Source organism: Elephantulus edwardii, unplaced genomic scaffold, assembly GCF_000299155.1.
Source record: "Elephantulus edwardii isolate Elephantulus edwardi_28Jun2011 unplaced genomic scaffold, EleEdw1.0 scaffold00297, whole genome shotgun sequence".
Classification (NCBI taxonomy): Eukaryota; Metazoa; Chordata; class Mammalia; order Macroscelidea; family Macroscelididae; genus Elephantulus; species Elephantulus edwardii.
The window spans coordinates 2,837,731-2,853,975 of record NW_006400047.1 but is presented as its reverse complement, the minus strand read 5'-3'; the positions used below and the strand labels follow the sequence as shown (position 1 = coordinate 2,853,975).

At 39.4% G+C, this 16,245-nt stretch overlaps 1 protein-coding gene across 1 annotated transcript in view; it reads right to left on the bottom strand.

The window, feature by feature from the left end:
- The window catches only part of CDON (cell adhesion associated, oncogene regulated), a 130,289-nt gene that overhangs the window by 97,926 nt on the left and 16,118 nt on the right, over positions 1–16,245 (bottom strand). Inside the window, exon 7 of the mRNA XM_006900864.1 lies at positions 873–1,171. Within this exon, the coding sequence (XP_006900926.1) occupies positions 873–1,171 (299 nt within the window). The remainder of the gene's footprint in view (positions 1–872; positions 1,172–16,245) is intronic.

Here is a 16,245-nt window from a genome sequence, read left to right as displayed (position 1 = left end):
TCAGGATGGATGGTGAAGAGATTGAGATTGTATACAGCTTTAGTTTGCTTGGCTCCACAGTCAATACTCTTGACACCGGTGGTCAGCAAATTAAAAGGCGCATTGCCATGGGAAAGTCTGCTGTTAGGGACCTCTCCAAAGTACTGAAGAGCAATGGTATCTCTCTGGAGACTGAGGTGCGTCTGATACAGGTGATGGTCTTCGCAATCACTTGTTATGCATCAGAGAATTGGACAATGACCAAGGAGGACAGAAGGAGAATTGATGCCTTTGAGCTGTGGTGCTGGAGATGAGTATTGAGAGTACCATGGACTGCTAGGAAAACAGATTCGTCCTGGAAAGGGTTAAACCAGGTTGTTCCTTGGAGGCAAGGATTCTGAGGCTCCGTCTAACATACTCTGGACATGTTGTGAGGAGAGACCGGTCCTTGGTGAAGGACATCATGCTTGGGAGGGTGGAGGGACAGCGCAGGAGGGGAAGGCCCTCTATGAGGTGGGTTGATTCAGTCACTGGGATAATCGGGATGGGAGTGTCAGATACAGTGCGATTGGCACAGGACAGAGCAGAGTTTAGGGCTGTTGTACATAGGGTCGCTATGAGTCACTTGGACTCGACGGCACATAACAACAACAACAACAACAGTGTCAAGAAGTTACTAGGTTCTTAGTTTTAGGGAAGACATGATTTATACTTCATTCCTAATGTTTTTACCAAGTCAGGAAATTCAGCATGATTGACTATTTTATATAAGCTCAAAATTCTGAACATGCTTGCTCTATTTTCTAGTCTTTGACAAATGTGAAAAGGAACATGCATTACTCAAATAGTGAGGAAGTATTAGACTTAAAGTAGAATAAATGAGAAGACAATACCTTTCGATATTTTACAAAATAGGCATTGATAGGGAGCCCACCATCCTTTCCGGATCTCCAGACCAGGTTGTAGGTGTGTGGTGTATGGGTCTGTGGAGGGCTCAAGATAATGGGGGCATCCGGGACCGACACATTACTGGCACTTTTCTCTGATGGTGACTCCACTGAGCTGGAATGTGGCCTCACTGGAGATGAGCTCAGTAATCCAGCTTCTGAATCATTTCTTTTATCTCCGTCATCACTCTGAGTAATATCAGGCATGGTAATTGTTTCAGCTTTCGTATTTGTTTTCAAAGGAACTGCCAAAGAAGAGTGACAAGAAATATCTTGAAAAATGTTATTATTTCAGGGTCTTCTATACAGTTAGTCATATAACCTTAGTATAATTTAGAAGTTAAAAATGTGTAACATTTAAATTTATAATTCACAGTTTATGGAAATATGAAACCTCCAGTTTGAAAACTCTAGTATACACTCACTATAGTAGTTCAGTGGTTTAGACGATTTCATGTTTTCATTACCTTATGGTGGAATTCCATCTTTGGCAACACTGATTTGCTAGTTTAATCTTAGAATATTTTAAGTTGAAGAACACCAGGCTAATTCTACATAACAGGCAATGCATTTTGTTGGGAAAAGAATGACAGAGACAGTAAGGAAATGGCCAACAGTTAGATAGCTAGTCTCCAAAGATACCTTACAGGACAGATACCCTTGGGCAGTAGCATACCCAAGTTGACCCTGGGACTAAATCATGAGTAACAGAATGCCGAAGTAAGGCTCTACCTGGTGTCCAGGCCAAGCCTTAAGAAGGTCTGCCACCTCCATCTTATGCTTTTGGGATCCAGCTAACACACACAAATGGGCAAGCTCAATCTAAAGAGATAGTAAGGGAGGATGGAGTAAGGGAGTAAGGGAGGGAGATGTGGGTGAGAGGAAGAGGCTGTTGTCCAAACAGAGCAAGAGAACACTGCATGGTTTAAAATCAAGAAAGATATGATTAGGGCTGAATCCTTTCTTCATGTGTGTTCAATCTGTATGCTGAACAAATCATTCAAGATGTTGGATTTTATAATAAAGAATGTGGCATCAGAATCAGCAGGAGACTCCGATATGCAGATGCATTACACAGATGATACAAACATGCTTGCTGAAAATGAGGACTTGAAATGCTCATGACAGCAGTTCAAAGACTGCAGTCTTCATATGGATTAAATCTTAGCATCAAGAAAAGAAAAACTGGTCGCTTTCCATGTGCCACATCACTCTCTATGTATCTAGTCAATTATCTAGATAATTGCCTTAATAATTCCTTAATGTGTCCTGGACTGGTCTCTTGTCTGAAACATTAGACCACGGCACTGATGCCTGGCAGGTTCCACCCCTCATCTGGAGGCCTATGGTCCTGCCACTTGGATTCTTGAATCTGCCTCCTGAAGGACCTTGACCCACTACCTGGACATTCCTGCCTGCTGTTTGTAAGCCCAGCACAGGCCCTCTGCCTGGAAATCCCAGCCGAACCATCAGAACACTCCTTCTCCACTGCCTGAGAGTCCAGGCCCCACAGCATAAAAGTCCTGGCCTGGTAGGCTGACAGTCCCAGTCTTACTGCCTGGAGGATTTGGCCCCACCATTTGGAGGACGTAGCCACACCACCTGGACACCCCAGCCCCAAAAGCTGAAGGACAACCTGCTGCTCCCCCTCTAAACGATGCCAGAGACATATATATCACAGGTGAGCCCATTTCATTTCCTCTCCCCTCTCTAAGCATGAGCTGCCTTTAGACAAGGCACCTTGAATTGGCCTAGCTGCAGCAGTTGTCTGACAGAGGAGACTGCAAATTCACAGTTCATATCTCTCCCAAATTGAAGCAAGTCTTCCCTTGACTCAAAAATTCGGAGAGAAAAATCACACAGGGTAAGTGCCCCACACTTCTCTGGAGAAGTGACATCAGACCAAGAGCCTCAAGCATGAAAACTCTACCACAGTAATGTCACAGAAGAAGTAGGCTACCGCACACCCTACATAACACAAAACAAGATGTGACCCCCCCCAAAAGTAATAGAGTATCAATGGATTTCCTGAAGCCAGAAATTCTAATGGAACTTTCAGACATGAAACAATGATTGAATATTTTCAACGGGTGAAAGATAAACTTGAAGGACACTACTAGCAAAACCCAAGAGGAACATAAAAAACATTCCAAAACAATGCAGGCAAAACAAATGAGGCTCTGGAAAAACAAGAAACCACAATTCAAAATAAGAGGACCAATGTTTCAGATGTGTCAAAATGTTGGATGGACATATGGACAGAAATGAAGAGATAGAACAAATACCAGTGAAATAGAAGATAGAATTATCATCATTAATCTACTAGAACAAAAACATGGAGGGAGGAAGAAGAAAGCCTAAGCATAATGTGGGACACCATCAAGAGAATGGCATGTCCATAATCAGAATTCCAGAACAGGAAAAATTAAATAAAGGCATCAAGAAAGTTGTGGAAGAATTACTAGAAAAAACTTTCCAGGCAAAATGAAAAATGAGAGAATATAAATTCAAGGAGTTGAGTGAACACCATATAGAATTGACCTCAAATGAGAAGCACAAAGGCAGACATAGTCAAACACACAGCCAAATTTGACAGAACCCAGGAGGAGAGAATTCTGAAAGCAGCTATGGAGAAACAAAGAGTAACCTCTAAGGGAGAACAAATAAGATTAAATGCCAATTTCTCAGCAGAAACCATGTGAGCAAGAAAATAGTGGAATGATATATATCAAACACTCAAAGAACACAACTGTCAACCAAGAATATTGTACCCAGCAAAACTGTTCATTAAATATGAAGGAGAGATCAAGATATTCTCAGAAAAGCAGAACCTAAGGGAGTTTGTAAAAACAAGACCAGTATTGCAGGAAACACAGAGACATCCTACTTATAGAGGTGCCACCAAAAAAAGAATGGACCAAGTAACCAGCAACAACACCAAAAATAACTAAACACAATGAAAGCAATAAAACCTTGCCTCTCAATAATATCACTGAATGTGAATGGTTTAATTGCACCATTAAAGAGGAAAAAAAAAAGTAGCAGATTGGACCCAAAAAACACCCAAAACCCATCAATATGCTATCTACAAGAGACACGTCTGAAAACTGAAGATAAAGAAAGAGTAAAAATAAAAGGGTGCAGAAAAATATACCAAGCAAATGGTCACCAGAAAAAAAAGCAGGAGTAGCAATACTAATCATTGATAAAATAGATTTCAGTGCAAAAACCATATAATGCTCAAAGGGTCAATTGAACAAGAGGACATAACAATAATAAATATCTATGCAACAAATTATAGAGCTGTAAGATATAAACTGAAAAAGGAAATAGACAACACCACTATAGTAGTTGGAGATTTCAATACACCACTCTCAAGAAAAGATAGAACTACCAGAAAGAAACTCAATAAAGATGCTGAAGAATTAAACCACACAATAAACCAACTTGGCCTCATAAATCTATACAAGCTAATGCACTCCCAAAAAAGCAGTATACCTTACTCTACAAAATGAATGGTAAATTAGTTGTCTAGAATAGATCACATTTTAGGTCAAAGGCAAGTATCAATAAATTAAAAAACAGAAATATTACAAAGCATCTTCTCAGATCACAACGCTACAAAATTAGAAATTAATAACAAGAGGATAAAGGGGGGGGGGAACCCCATTCATTTGGAAGCAAGACAACATCTTCCTTGAACATGAGTGGGTAATAGATGAAATAAAAATGAAATAAGAAGTTTCTTGAAACAAATGTGAATGAAAACATAACTTACCAAAACTGTTGGGGAAAAGCCAAGGCAATAATTAGAGGTGAATTTATAGCAATAAGCAAACACATGAAAAGGCAAGAAAAAATTATATTAGATATTCTAACTCAATATATCCAACAAACTGAAAGAGAACAGAAAGAAAACTGGACACCATCTTAAAAAAACCTTAAATTATAAAAATTGGGGCTGAAATAAATGAAAAGTAAAATTGAAAACATCAACAAACAAGGAGTTGGTTCTTTGAAAAGGTGAATAAAATTGATAAACCACTAACAAAACAAAGGAAAAGAAAAAAATACATAAATAATTTGAATAAGAGATGAAAGGGGCAATGTCACAATGGAACTAACTAAAACGAAAGGGTTAAGAGTGAAATATCATGGAAAATCTATACTCAAACAAATACAAAAATCTAGAGGCAATGGACAAATAAGTAGAAAATCACAAGCTAACTAAACTGACACAGGCTGAAATTGAACACCTGAACAGATCCATTACAAAAGAAGAAATTAAAAAGGTAATAAAACAACTTCCAGCCAAAAAAAGCCCTGAACCAGATGGTTTTACAAGTGAATTTTATTAAACATTCAGAGAAGAACTGTCACCAATTCTATAAAAATTATTTCAGAAAATAGAAAAAGATGGAATTCTCCCAGACTCATTCTATGAAGCAAATAGATCCTTGATACCAAAACCAAGTAAAGACATAATCAAAATGGAAAATTATAGGCTAATATTTCTCATGAATATAGAAGAAAAAATCCTGAATAAAATCCTAAACAAAAGAATCCAATGATATATCAAAAAATAATTCTTCATGACCAAGTTGGATTCATAACAGGTATGCAAAGATGGTTCAACATAAGAAAAACAATCAGTGTAATTGATCACATTAACAAAACAAAGAACAAGAACCACATGATCCTATCAATTAATGCAGAAAAGGCCTTTGACAAAATCCAACGCCCCTTCCTGATTAAAACACTCAACAAAATAGGAATAGAAGGAAATTTTCTCAACATAGTAAAAAGTATATACTCAAATCTGAGAGCCAACATTGATCTCAATAGAGAGAGATTAAAGGCATTCCCTTTGAGAACAGGAACTAGGCAAGGATGCCCACTATCACCTCTCCTATTCAATATTGTATTTTAAGTCTTAGCGACAGCAATAAAGCAAAAAAAGGAAACAAGAGGTAACTAAATTGGCAAAGAGGACATAAAATTATCACAATATGCATATGATATGACTGTATACTTAGAAAGCCCAGAAGATTCAGCAAAATATTACTGGACATCATCAATTAATTGAGCAAAGTGGCAGGATACAAGATAAACATACAAAAATCAATTGGATTTCTCTACAGTTACAAAGAAAATACAGAACTGGAGCGAAGAAACAGTACCCATCACAATAGCTAATGATAAAATTAAATACTTGGGGGGTATATACAACTAGAACACAAAAGATTATTCAAAGAAAACTATAAAACATTACTACAAGAAACAAAAAGAGACCTGGAGAAATGGAAGAATATCCCTTGCTCATGGAAAGGAAGACTCAATATTGTGGAAATGACAGTACCACCAAAGGCAATTTACAGATTCAAAGCAATCACAATACAAATAACAATTCCATTCTTCAACGAGATGAAAAAGGCAATCTCCAGTTTCATTTGGAATGGAAAGAGGCCCTGAATAAGCAAAGCACTCCTTAAGAAGAGAAACAAGATAGGAGGCATCTCCCTCCCCAATTTCAAATCCTAACTACACTGCGGTGGTGATCAAGACAGCGTGGTACTGGTACAATGGCAGACACATAGATCAATGGAATAGAATTGAGAACCCAGAATTCAGTCCATCTACCTATGGTCAACTGATTTTTACAAGGAGATGAAATCAGTTAAGTGGGGAAATGACAGCCATTTTAACAAATGGTGTTGGCAAAACTGGAAAACCATATGCAGAAAATTTAAGCAAGACCCACACCTCACACCATACACAAAAAACCAAGTCAAAGTGGATCGAGGACCTAGGACCAAAACCAAGGACTATAAACTTCAGCAGAGAAAAGCTTGTAAGAACTCTAGAAGTCCTAATCCACAGCATGAAATATCTTTCAAGCATTCTGAAAAACCTACCAGGAGAGGATAAAATAGATGTATGGGACCTTCTAAGAATAAAATCCTTATACACATCCCAAAATTTCTCCAACAGGGTAAAAAGGGAAGCCAGCCACAAACTGGGGAAAAGTATTTGGTAATGACATGTCAGATAAGGGACTTATATCAAGAATTTATAGAACACTCAAGCACCACAACAAGATAAAGGTAAACAACCCAATTAAAAAATGAGCACAGGATATGAACAGACACTTCACCAAAGAAGACATTCAGTTGGCGAACAAACACATGAAGAAATGTTCAAATCCCTAGTTCTAAGAGAGATGCAAATCAAAACAAATATGAGATATTATCTCACCCCAGTAACAATAGCAAAATTCAACAAAGCAGCAAACAACAAATGTTGGTGAGGTTATGGAGAAACTGGAACCCTTATTCACTGTTGGTGGGAGCATAAAATGTTGCAACCACTATAGAAGGCAGTAAGGTGCTTTCTCAAAAAGCTGTAAACAGAAATACCAATTGACCCAGCAATTCCACTATTGGAAATGTATCCAAAAGAAACCAGAACTGCTAACCAAGCAGATATATGCACACCCATGTTTATTGTGGCTTTGTTCACAATAGCAAAAAGCTGGAAACAGCCTAAGTGCTCATCCACAAACATATGGACAGAGGAGCTCTGGTATATTCACACAATGGAAGACTATGGTGCATTGAAAAACAAGGAACTCATGAAATATTACACAAAACAGGTGACCCTGGAGGACATTATGCTGAGTGAAATATCTCAGTCACAAATGGACAAATATTGCATCTGGCCACTGTTGTAAAACAGGACTAACACTGAGGTTGAAGGGAGACTAATAAAGAGGGGCTAAATAATGTATACTGCATTGAAACAGATGAGGGAGAGAACTGCTTAAAAGGGATAAATGATTGGGTATTATTGTTATGACAGAAGTCCAATATGAAGGCTACACAGTGGAGTGGACTTGGGGGGAGGGACTGTATAACAATGAACGAATTTTTATTTTACTTTTCAAAGAGAAGAGCAAATTGAGGGGGAGGGAGAGGGCAGGGAGAAAAGTGCAACAATGAATGAATGGAAACCCTAAATCTCTGTAAACTTTCATTAAAATTAATTAAAAAAACAAACAATAAGCAATGGGACGGGTGGAAAAGGAATATATGATTAGGTATTATTTGCATGACAACAGTCCAGTATAAGTGGGGCATAGCAAAGTGAACTTGGGGACGGGGAGGGGGGTGGAATTGTGCAACAATGAAAGAATTATTTTTTTTTCTCAAAGAGAAAAGCAAACTGGAGGAGTGGGGGGTAGGAATGAAAATGTGCAACAATGAATGAATGTAAATCCAAGTTCTCTATAAGCCTTCATTAAAATCTCAATTAAAATTAAAAAAAAAAAAAACAGAAAGGGAAAGGGAAAGGAAGGGAAGGGAAGGGAACGGAAGGGAAGGGAAGAAAATAAAAGAAAAATATTCACTATTAGGGCAACAAGCAACATCTCAACAGATGAAGAAAAAATGAAAATTGTCAAAAATTTAATCTTGCTTAGTTTAACCATCAACTCTCATTGCACCAGCCATCAAGAAATCAAGACATGCTGCTTTGGGAAAATCTGCTCTCAATGACCTCTCCAAAGTGCTAAGGATTTAGTGACTGAGGTGCATTTGATTCAATCTATGTTCTATTCAATTACTTCGTTTGCATTGGAGAGTTAAACAATGAATAGTGATGAGAGACGGAAAATCAATACCTTTGAGTTGTGGTGTTGGAGAAGTGTACTGAATATCTCATGGACTTCCAAAGGAATAAAAAAATGTATTTGGAGAAATTGGAACCAGGGTGTTCCTTGGAAGCAAGGATGGTGATGTTTCTTCTCATATATTTTAGGCATGTTGTTCTTGCAAAAATATATTATGTTTGAAAAGGTGGAGGGTCACCATAAAAGAGGAAGATCCTCAACAAGATGGGCTGACAGTGACTATCAAAGCCTCAAGTATATCAGAGATGATGAAGATGGCACAGGATAGGGCAAAATTCAGATGTGTTGTTCAGTCATTATGAGTTATTGTCAACTCAGAGGCATGTAACAACAAGATATCAATATGAAAAAAATATTCACACATATGTTGTTGTTGTTGTTACATGCTGTGAGTCACCAGAGACCCACAGCTCTTAACCCTGCCCTGTCCTGAGCCAGTCTCACAAATTTTTACACACCAGCCCCCATTATCCCAGTTACTGAATCAATCAATCTCAACCAGGGTCTTCCTTTCCCGCACTGTCCCTCCACCCCTCTGAGCATGATGTCCTTCTCCAAGGATCGGTCTCCTGGCCACGTGTCCATGAAATGGAGCTTCAAAATCCTAGCCTCCAAAGAGAAACCTGGTTTCACTCTCTCCAAGACAGAGACAGATCTATCTGTTTTCTTGGCAGTCTGGTATGTTAAAGACTCTTCTCCAGCACAATTCGAAGGCATCCTTAGTCATTGTCCAGCTCTCTGATACATAGCAAGTAATTGCAAGACCATAGCCTGTATCAATCACATTTTAGTCTTTAGAATGATGCATAGTAAGTAATTACAAGACAATGGCCTGTATCAATAGCATCTTGGTCTTCAGATTGACACTGTTGCCTTTCAGTACTCTGGAGAGGTCCCTGACAGATTTTTCCCAATGCAATTTGTCTTTTAATTTCCTGACTGTTCATACCAAGAGTAACATCTCCAGTAATAAAACTAAGGAGTGACAACTTGGATTCTTTGAGGGGATATTAATATTGGAAACAACAATGATGAAAACCTATTTTGGCTACTTCTGTGGAGGAAGGCAGCTGAGGAAGCAAAATTAAAGTTATGCCCACCAAAAGAAATAAAAACAAGAGCAGAAAGAAAGGTAACTAAATAGGCACGTAAAGTGGGGGAAATTAACAAGACTCTTGCAAATGATCAATAAAATTAGCAAACCATTGGGAAAATTGACAAAAGAGAAGCAAATAGCCCAAATGAAAAATGAGATGATTCTTTGGAGGCAAGGGATGATGAGTCTTTCCCTCATACACTTTGGGCAGGTTGCTAGGACGTGCCATTCCTTGGAGAGGGACATGATGTGTGGAAGGGTAAAGGGTCATCAAAGGAAAGGAAGACCCTCAACCAGGTGGATTAATATGGTGACTACTGCAATGGGCTCTAGTGTGTCAGGAAGTGTGAGGTTGGCACAGGATAGGACAGGGTACATATCCACTGTTCACAGGATCACTATGAGTCACACTTGACTCAAGGGCATCTAACAACAATCACATCTTCCAAGAAATAAGATTGGCCACCCCTGGTGGCCTAGTAGTAAGAAGTTGCACTGCAATCCCAAAGGCCCATAGTTTAAATCCACCAGATACTCTGTGGAAGAAAGACAGGCACTCTCTTCCTGAGCAATTTACTTCCTCTGAAAATCTGCTGGAGAGTCAGCTAAGGGTCAGTTTGACTTGTTGACACAGAACAACAACATTATAACAGACCCAAATGATATTGAAAGGATCTTAATGGAACACTATGAAAAATTGTGCTCTCTCACATACGTAAACTTAAGAGGAAATGGTCAGTTTCTTAGTAATACACACAAAACTCAAAATCATAAAGTAAGGATTGATTTATAGCTAACTTTGTCTCATAAATATAGACATAAGATTTTGCTTTGAGAAAGCAGAGACTACGTGCTTTTGAGGATGCTGGAAATTGCTTTGAACTGCCCCTTTGGCTTTGTGGAGGGCGGGTGCACAAGCCGCAGGTCCCAGCAGAAGCTGTCAGATGAATCCCAGCCAGAAGCCACCTGCTGAGCTGCTGTGAGACGCACCTGCCAGGAGCAAGCAGGTACTGTGGGGAACAAACTACTTACTGTCTGGCCTGACCTCGTGGGACCCCTAAACTCAGGCAACAGGGAGGTCCTTGGCCCCTCAATGGAGATGAGAAGCCACTTCCAAGAAGGGAATAAAAGGTTTCCTCTGTGCTCACTCAAGTACGTTGGGGAACAAACTGCTGTCAGGCCTGATCACATGGGATCCCTAAAATCAGGCAACAGGGAGGTCCTGAGCCCCTTGACGGAGGTGAGAAGCCACTTCCAGAAGGAAACAAAAGGCTTCCTCCTTGTTCACTCAGGTACTTTGGGGAACAAACTGCTGATTCAGGCTCTGGTCTTCACAATTACTTGCCATGCATCAGAGAGCTGGACAATGACTTACAATGGCAGAAAAATCAATGCCCTTGAATTGTGGTGCTGAAGAGTCTTGTACATAACATGGACCACAAAGAAAACAAACAAGTCTCTCTTGGAGTGGGTGAAATCAAGTTTCTCCTTGGAGTCTAAGAGTTTGAAGCTCTTTCTCACATACTTTGGGCATGTGGCCAGGAAGGATTGGTCCTTAGAGAAGGATATCATGCTTGGAAGGGTGGAGGGACAGCACAGGAGAGGAAGACCCCAGATGATACGGAGTAATACAGTAACTGGGGTAATAGGGGTAGGTTTGTTGTAGTCAGTGAGACTGGCTCAGGACAGCGCAGGCTTCAAAGCTGTTGTACACAGGGGTGCTATGAGTCACAGGCCACTCAAGAGCACATATCAACAATAACATAAACCAATTATGTTCTAGCAGAGTTTTATTTAGTTTCCATGTGGTTGGTTTCATAAGCTTTACCCTCTCCTCTTTATTTTTTAGTTCTATGGCACTGTCATCTGAAAAGATATTTTGTATTATTTGTTTTTAATTCCTTGAGGCTTGCTGTCTGTCCAATATATGACCAATTCTGGAAAATCTACTACGCACACTTTAGAATAAAGTAAATTGACTTTGACTGTTTGTTGTTGTTATTTTTGTTATGTGCCATCGAGTCACCTGTGACTCATACAGACCCTATGCACAACAGTCCTAAATCCTGCTCTATCCCTTGCCAATCTTATTGTCTCTGAAACACCCATCCCCATTACCCCAGTGACTGAGTCAATTCATCTCATTCAGGATCTTCCTCTCCTGCGCTGACCCTCCACACTCCCAAGCATGACGTCCCTCTCCAAGGACTGATCCCTCCTTGCAACATGTCCAAAATACATCAGACAGAGCTTCAGAATCCTTGCCTCCAAGGACCAGCCTGGCTTTACCCTCTCTAGACGAACTTGTTTGTTCTCCTAGCAGTCCATGCATATTCAATACTCTTCTCTGACACCAAAGCTCAAAGGCATCAACTCTCCTTCCATTATCCCTAGTTCATTGTCCAGCTCTCTGATGCATAGCAAATAATTGGAAAGACCATAGCCTGGATCAGGCACACCTTAGTCTCCAGACTGACATCATTGCTCTTCAGTACTGAATATATCTACAAGGTCAACTTGGCTGATCTTACAGATCTTTTGTACCTTTGGTGGTGGTTTTGTTTGGGGTTTGGTTGTGTTGTGTTTTTTTTTTAATTGACCTACAAGAATTTAATGAAACAACATATGATCAAGAGGCAATGGTGATGAAGGATGAAGTTCAAGCTGCTCTGAAGGAACTGGAGGGCAAAAAAAGCACCAGGCATACCCATTGACATATTTCAACAAACAGATGCTTCCCTGGATGCATTCACCAGATTGTAACAACTACCCAGTCAACTGACAGGTAAAGATTTGTATTTATTTCCATTCCTAAAAAAGGTGATCTGGCAGAGTGTGGAGATTATCAAACAAATCACTATTATTATATGCAAGCAAGATCTTCTTGAAGATAATGTTAAAATGACTGCCAGGTGTGCAAGCAAATTCAGGAAAGGTGTAAGTCAGGGATGCAACTTATCGCCATAGCTTTTCAATCTATACGTGGAACAGATCTTTTAGGAGGCTGGACTTTATGAGAAGGAATGTGGCATCAGGATTGGAAAAAGACTCATCAACAACCTGCGTTATACAGATGACAAAACCTTGCTTGCTGAAACTGAGGAGGGCCTAAAGAACTGGCTGTAGAGGGTCAAGGACTGTACTGTGTAATATAGATTGAAGCTCAACATCAAGAAAACAAAGATTCTCATTACTGGGCCAACTGGCAGCATCATGATAGCTGGAGAAGAGATTGAGATTTTAACAATTTCAGCTTGCTTCGTTCCACAGTTGGCACCAGTAGTAAGGAAATAAAAAGATTAATTGCACTGGAAAAATCTGCTATCAGAGACCTTCCAGAGTGCTGAAGAGTAAGGATGTTGGTATGGAAACTAAGGTGCACCTGATTCAGCCGTGGTCATCGTAATTACTTGCTATGCATCAGAGAGCTGTACAATGACTAAGCATGATAAAAGAAGAATTGATGCCTTTGTGTTGTAGTGCTGGAGAACAGAATTGAACATACAATGGACTGTCAAGAGAACAAGGAAGTCTGCTGGAAGTTGCTCTTTAGAGGCAAAGATTTTGAAGCACCATCTCACATACTTTGGGTATGTTACCATGGAGAAGAACACCATGCTTGAAACATGGAGGGAAAGAAGAGAGAGAGAGAACCTGGATGAGATGGATTGACTCAGTGACCAGTGTTATGGGGGTAGGTATGTTGGAGACACTGAGATTGGCTCAGGATAGAGCAGGGTACAGAATACATAGGGGCACAAAGGGTCTCTATGAGTTACAGGAGACTCAAATGGCACTTAACACAACAGCATCTTTTGGTGAGAGTAGTGTGTTAAAGTCTATTACTATATTGTGTGCTGTCTATTTCTTTGTTCAAGTCTGTTAATCATTGTTTTATGTATTTTCCACATCTATCATTTGGTGCACTGATATTGAAGAAAGTTATGTCTTCTTGACCTAATTTGCCTTTAATTATTGTACAGTGCCCTTCCTTATCTTTTATGGTGGTTTTCAACCTGAAGTCTATTTCATCAGAGATTCATATTGCGATTCCTGCTTCTCTGTGGATGTCATTTGCTTGGTGTATTTTTTTTCTGGCAGTTGCTTTTAGTCTTTCTCCTCATTTCTTAGAAGTGTCTTTTGCTGGGTTTCATTTTTTTATGTATCATTACTCTTTTTTTTTTCTTTATAGGTGCCTTTATGCCATTCACATGAAGTTTGATTACTGGCAGGCCAATTTTTATCACTGACATTTTACTGTGTCTCTTTTTCTGTTGTTTCTGGTTACTATGGTTTAACTACTTTTTGTTGGTGTCACTGTGTGAAAGACTTCCCTTAGGATTTCTTGTAGACTTGGTCTTGTTTTTACAAATTCCTTAAGTTCCTACTCTTCTGAAAATGATCTAATTTTCCTTTTTGACAAACAGCTTGTTGGGTACAGGATCTTCTGCTGGAAAATATTTTCTTTCATCCTTCTGTATATGCCATCCCATTGCCTTCTTGTTCACATGGTTTCTGCTTAGAAATCACAGCTTCAACCAACTGTACTTCCTTTGTAGGTAACTGTTTTTCTCAAGCTGTTCTTAGCATTCTCTTCTCATCTTTGATTTTGGAGAACTTGTTTTCACACATTCCTTAAGTTCCTACTCCTCTTGTAAATGACCTAATTTCTCCTTAATATTTTTTTAGGGTCTTCTTTTTTTTTTTTCTTTCTCTTTCCTACTATTCTGAGGCTTCGTCTGACATACTTTGGTCATCTTGTAAGGAGAGACCGGTCCTTGGAGAAGGACATCATGCTTGGGAGGGTGGAGGGACAACACAGGAGGGGAAGGCCCTCTATGAGGTGGATTGATTCAATGCCTCGGGAAATCAGGATGGGTGTGTCGGAAACAGTGAGATTGGCACAGTACAGAGCAGAGTTTAGGGCTGCTGTAAAAATAGGGTCACTATGAGTCGCAAGCGACTCAAAGGCACATAACAATAAAAACAACAACAACAGCAACAACAACTAGTTTCTTTACAAAACTCAAATAAAAATTCGAAGAAATTCTTTCCGTTTTCCCCACCTTCCCACCCATCAAATTGTACAACCCAATGGCTAATCCCTCCTCTCCTTCTCCTGTACATCCACATCCGTCTGCTTCCAGCCTCTCCCAGCCCTCCTGGATCTTTATATTCATTCTACTATAATGGTTTTATATAATATTTATCCTTGTGGGACAGAGTTAGTTCACTCAGCATAATGCTCTCCAGTCCTTCCCAAGTTAGGTAATAATTTACAAAGTTATTGCTCTTGCATGCTACATAGTATTCCATTGTGTGAATGTACCATAATTTCTCAATCCATTCATTTGTGCTTGGACATCTGGACTGTTTCCATGTTATTGCGATGGTGAATAATGCTGCTATGAACTTTGGTGTACAAATCTCAGTTTGTGCCTCAGTTCTCAAATTTTCAGGGTATACTCCAAGTAGTGGAATAGCTGGGTCATATGGAATTTCCATGTTTTTTGAGGAACTGCCAAATTACCTTCCAGAATGGTTGCACCATTTTACAATCCCACCAACAATGTATAAGAGTTCCTTTCTCGCCAAAACCTCTCCAACATCTATTACTTGTTGCCCTATTAAACTCTGCCACTGTAACTGGAGTGAGATGGTACCTCATTGTGGTTTTGATTTGTATCTTTCTTACTGCCAGTGATTTGAAGCATTTCTTCCAAAAACCATAACATTCATAAGAGACAAACTGAGATCAAGCTTAGAAGTGCTAGTCCAAGGTATAAAGAGACTACCAAATACAACCAGAAACGCATAATCTAGAGGATAAAACTGATGCATGGGACCTTGTAAAGATTAAATTCCTGAGTACATCAAAAACTTTTTCTAATAGGGTGAAAAGAAAACCTACAGACTGGGAACAAACATTCAGTAATACCATCTCAGACAAGAGTCTTACAACAAAAGTTTACAGAATACTCCTGGGCCTCCACGAGAAAAGGACTGATAACCTAGTAACAAAATGGGCAAAAGATATGGAAAGACTTCTCCTTAATATTTGATGAAATAGCTTTGTTGAGTACAGGATCTTCTACTGGCAATGTTTTTCCTCCAACTTTGCATGTCATCCCACCATCTTCTTGCTGGCATGGTTTCTGTTGAGAAAACATAATTGTACCTTCCTTGTAGGTGACTGTTTTTCTTGCACTGCCCATATTATTCTATTCTCATCTTTTCATTTGGAGAATTTTACTAGTATATGACTTGATGTTTTCCTTTGGGGTTTAATATCTTTAGAGCTCGCTGAGCTTCTTTTCTTTTTTTGCACTTTTTAAAATTTATTACTAATTTCAGTAAAAATTTACAGAGACCTTGGATTTCCATTCATTCATTGTTGCACTTTTCTCCCTTCCCAACCCTCCCCCCTAGTACACTACCCTCTTGGAAAAGTAAAAGACAAATTCTTTCATTGTTTTACAAACCCTCCCCCAGGTCCACTCCACCACGTAACCTTCGCTCTAGACTCCTGTCATGAC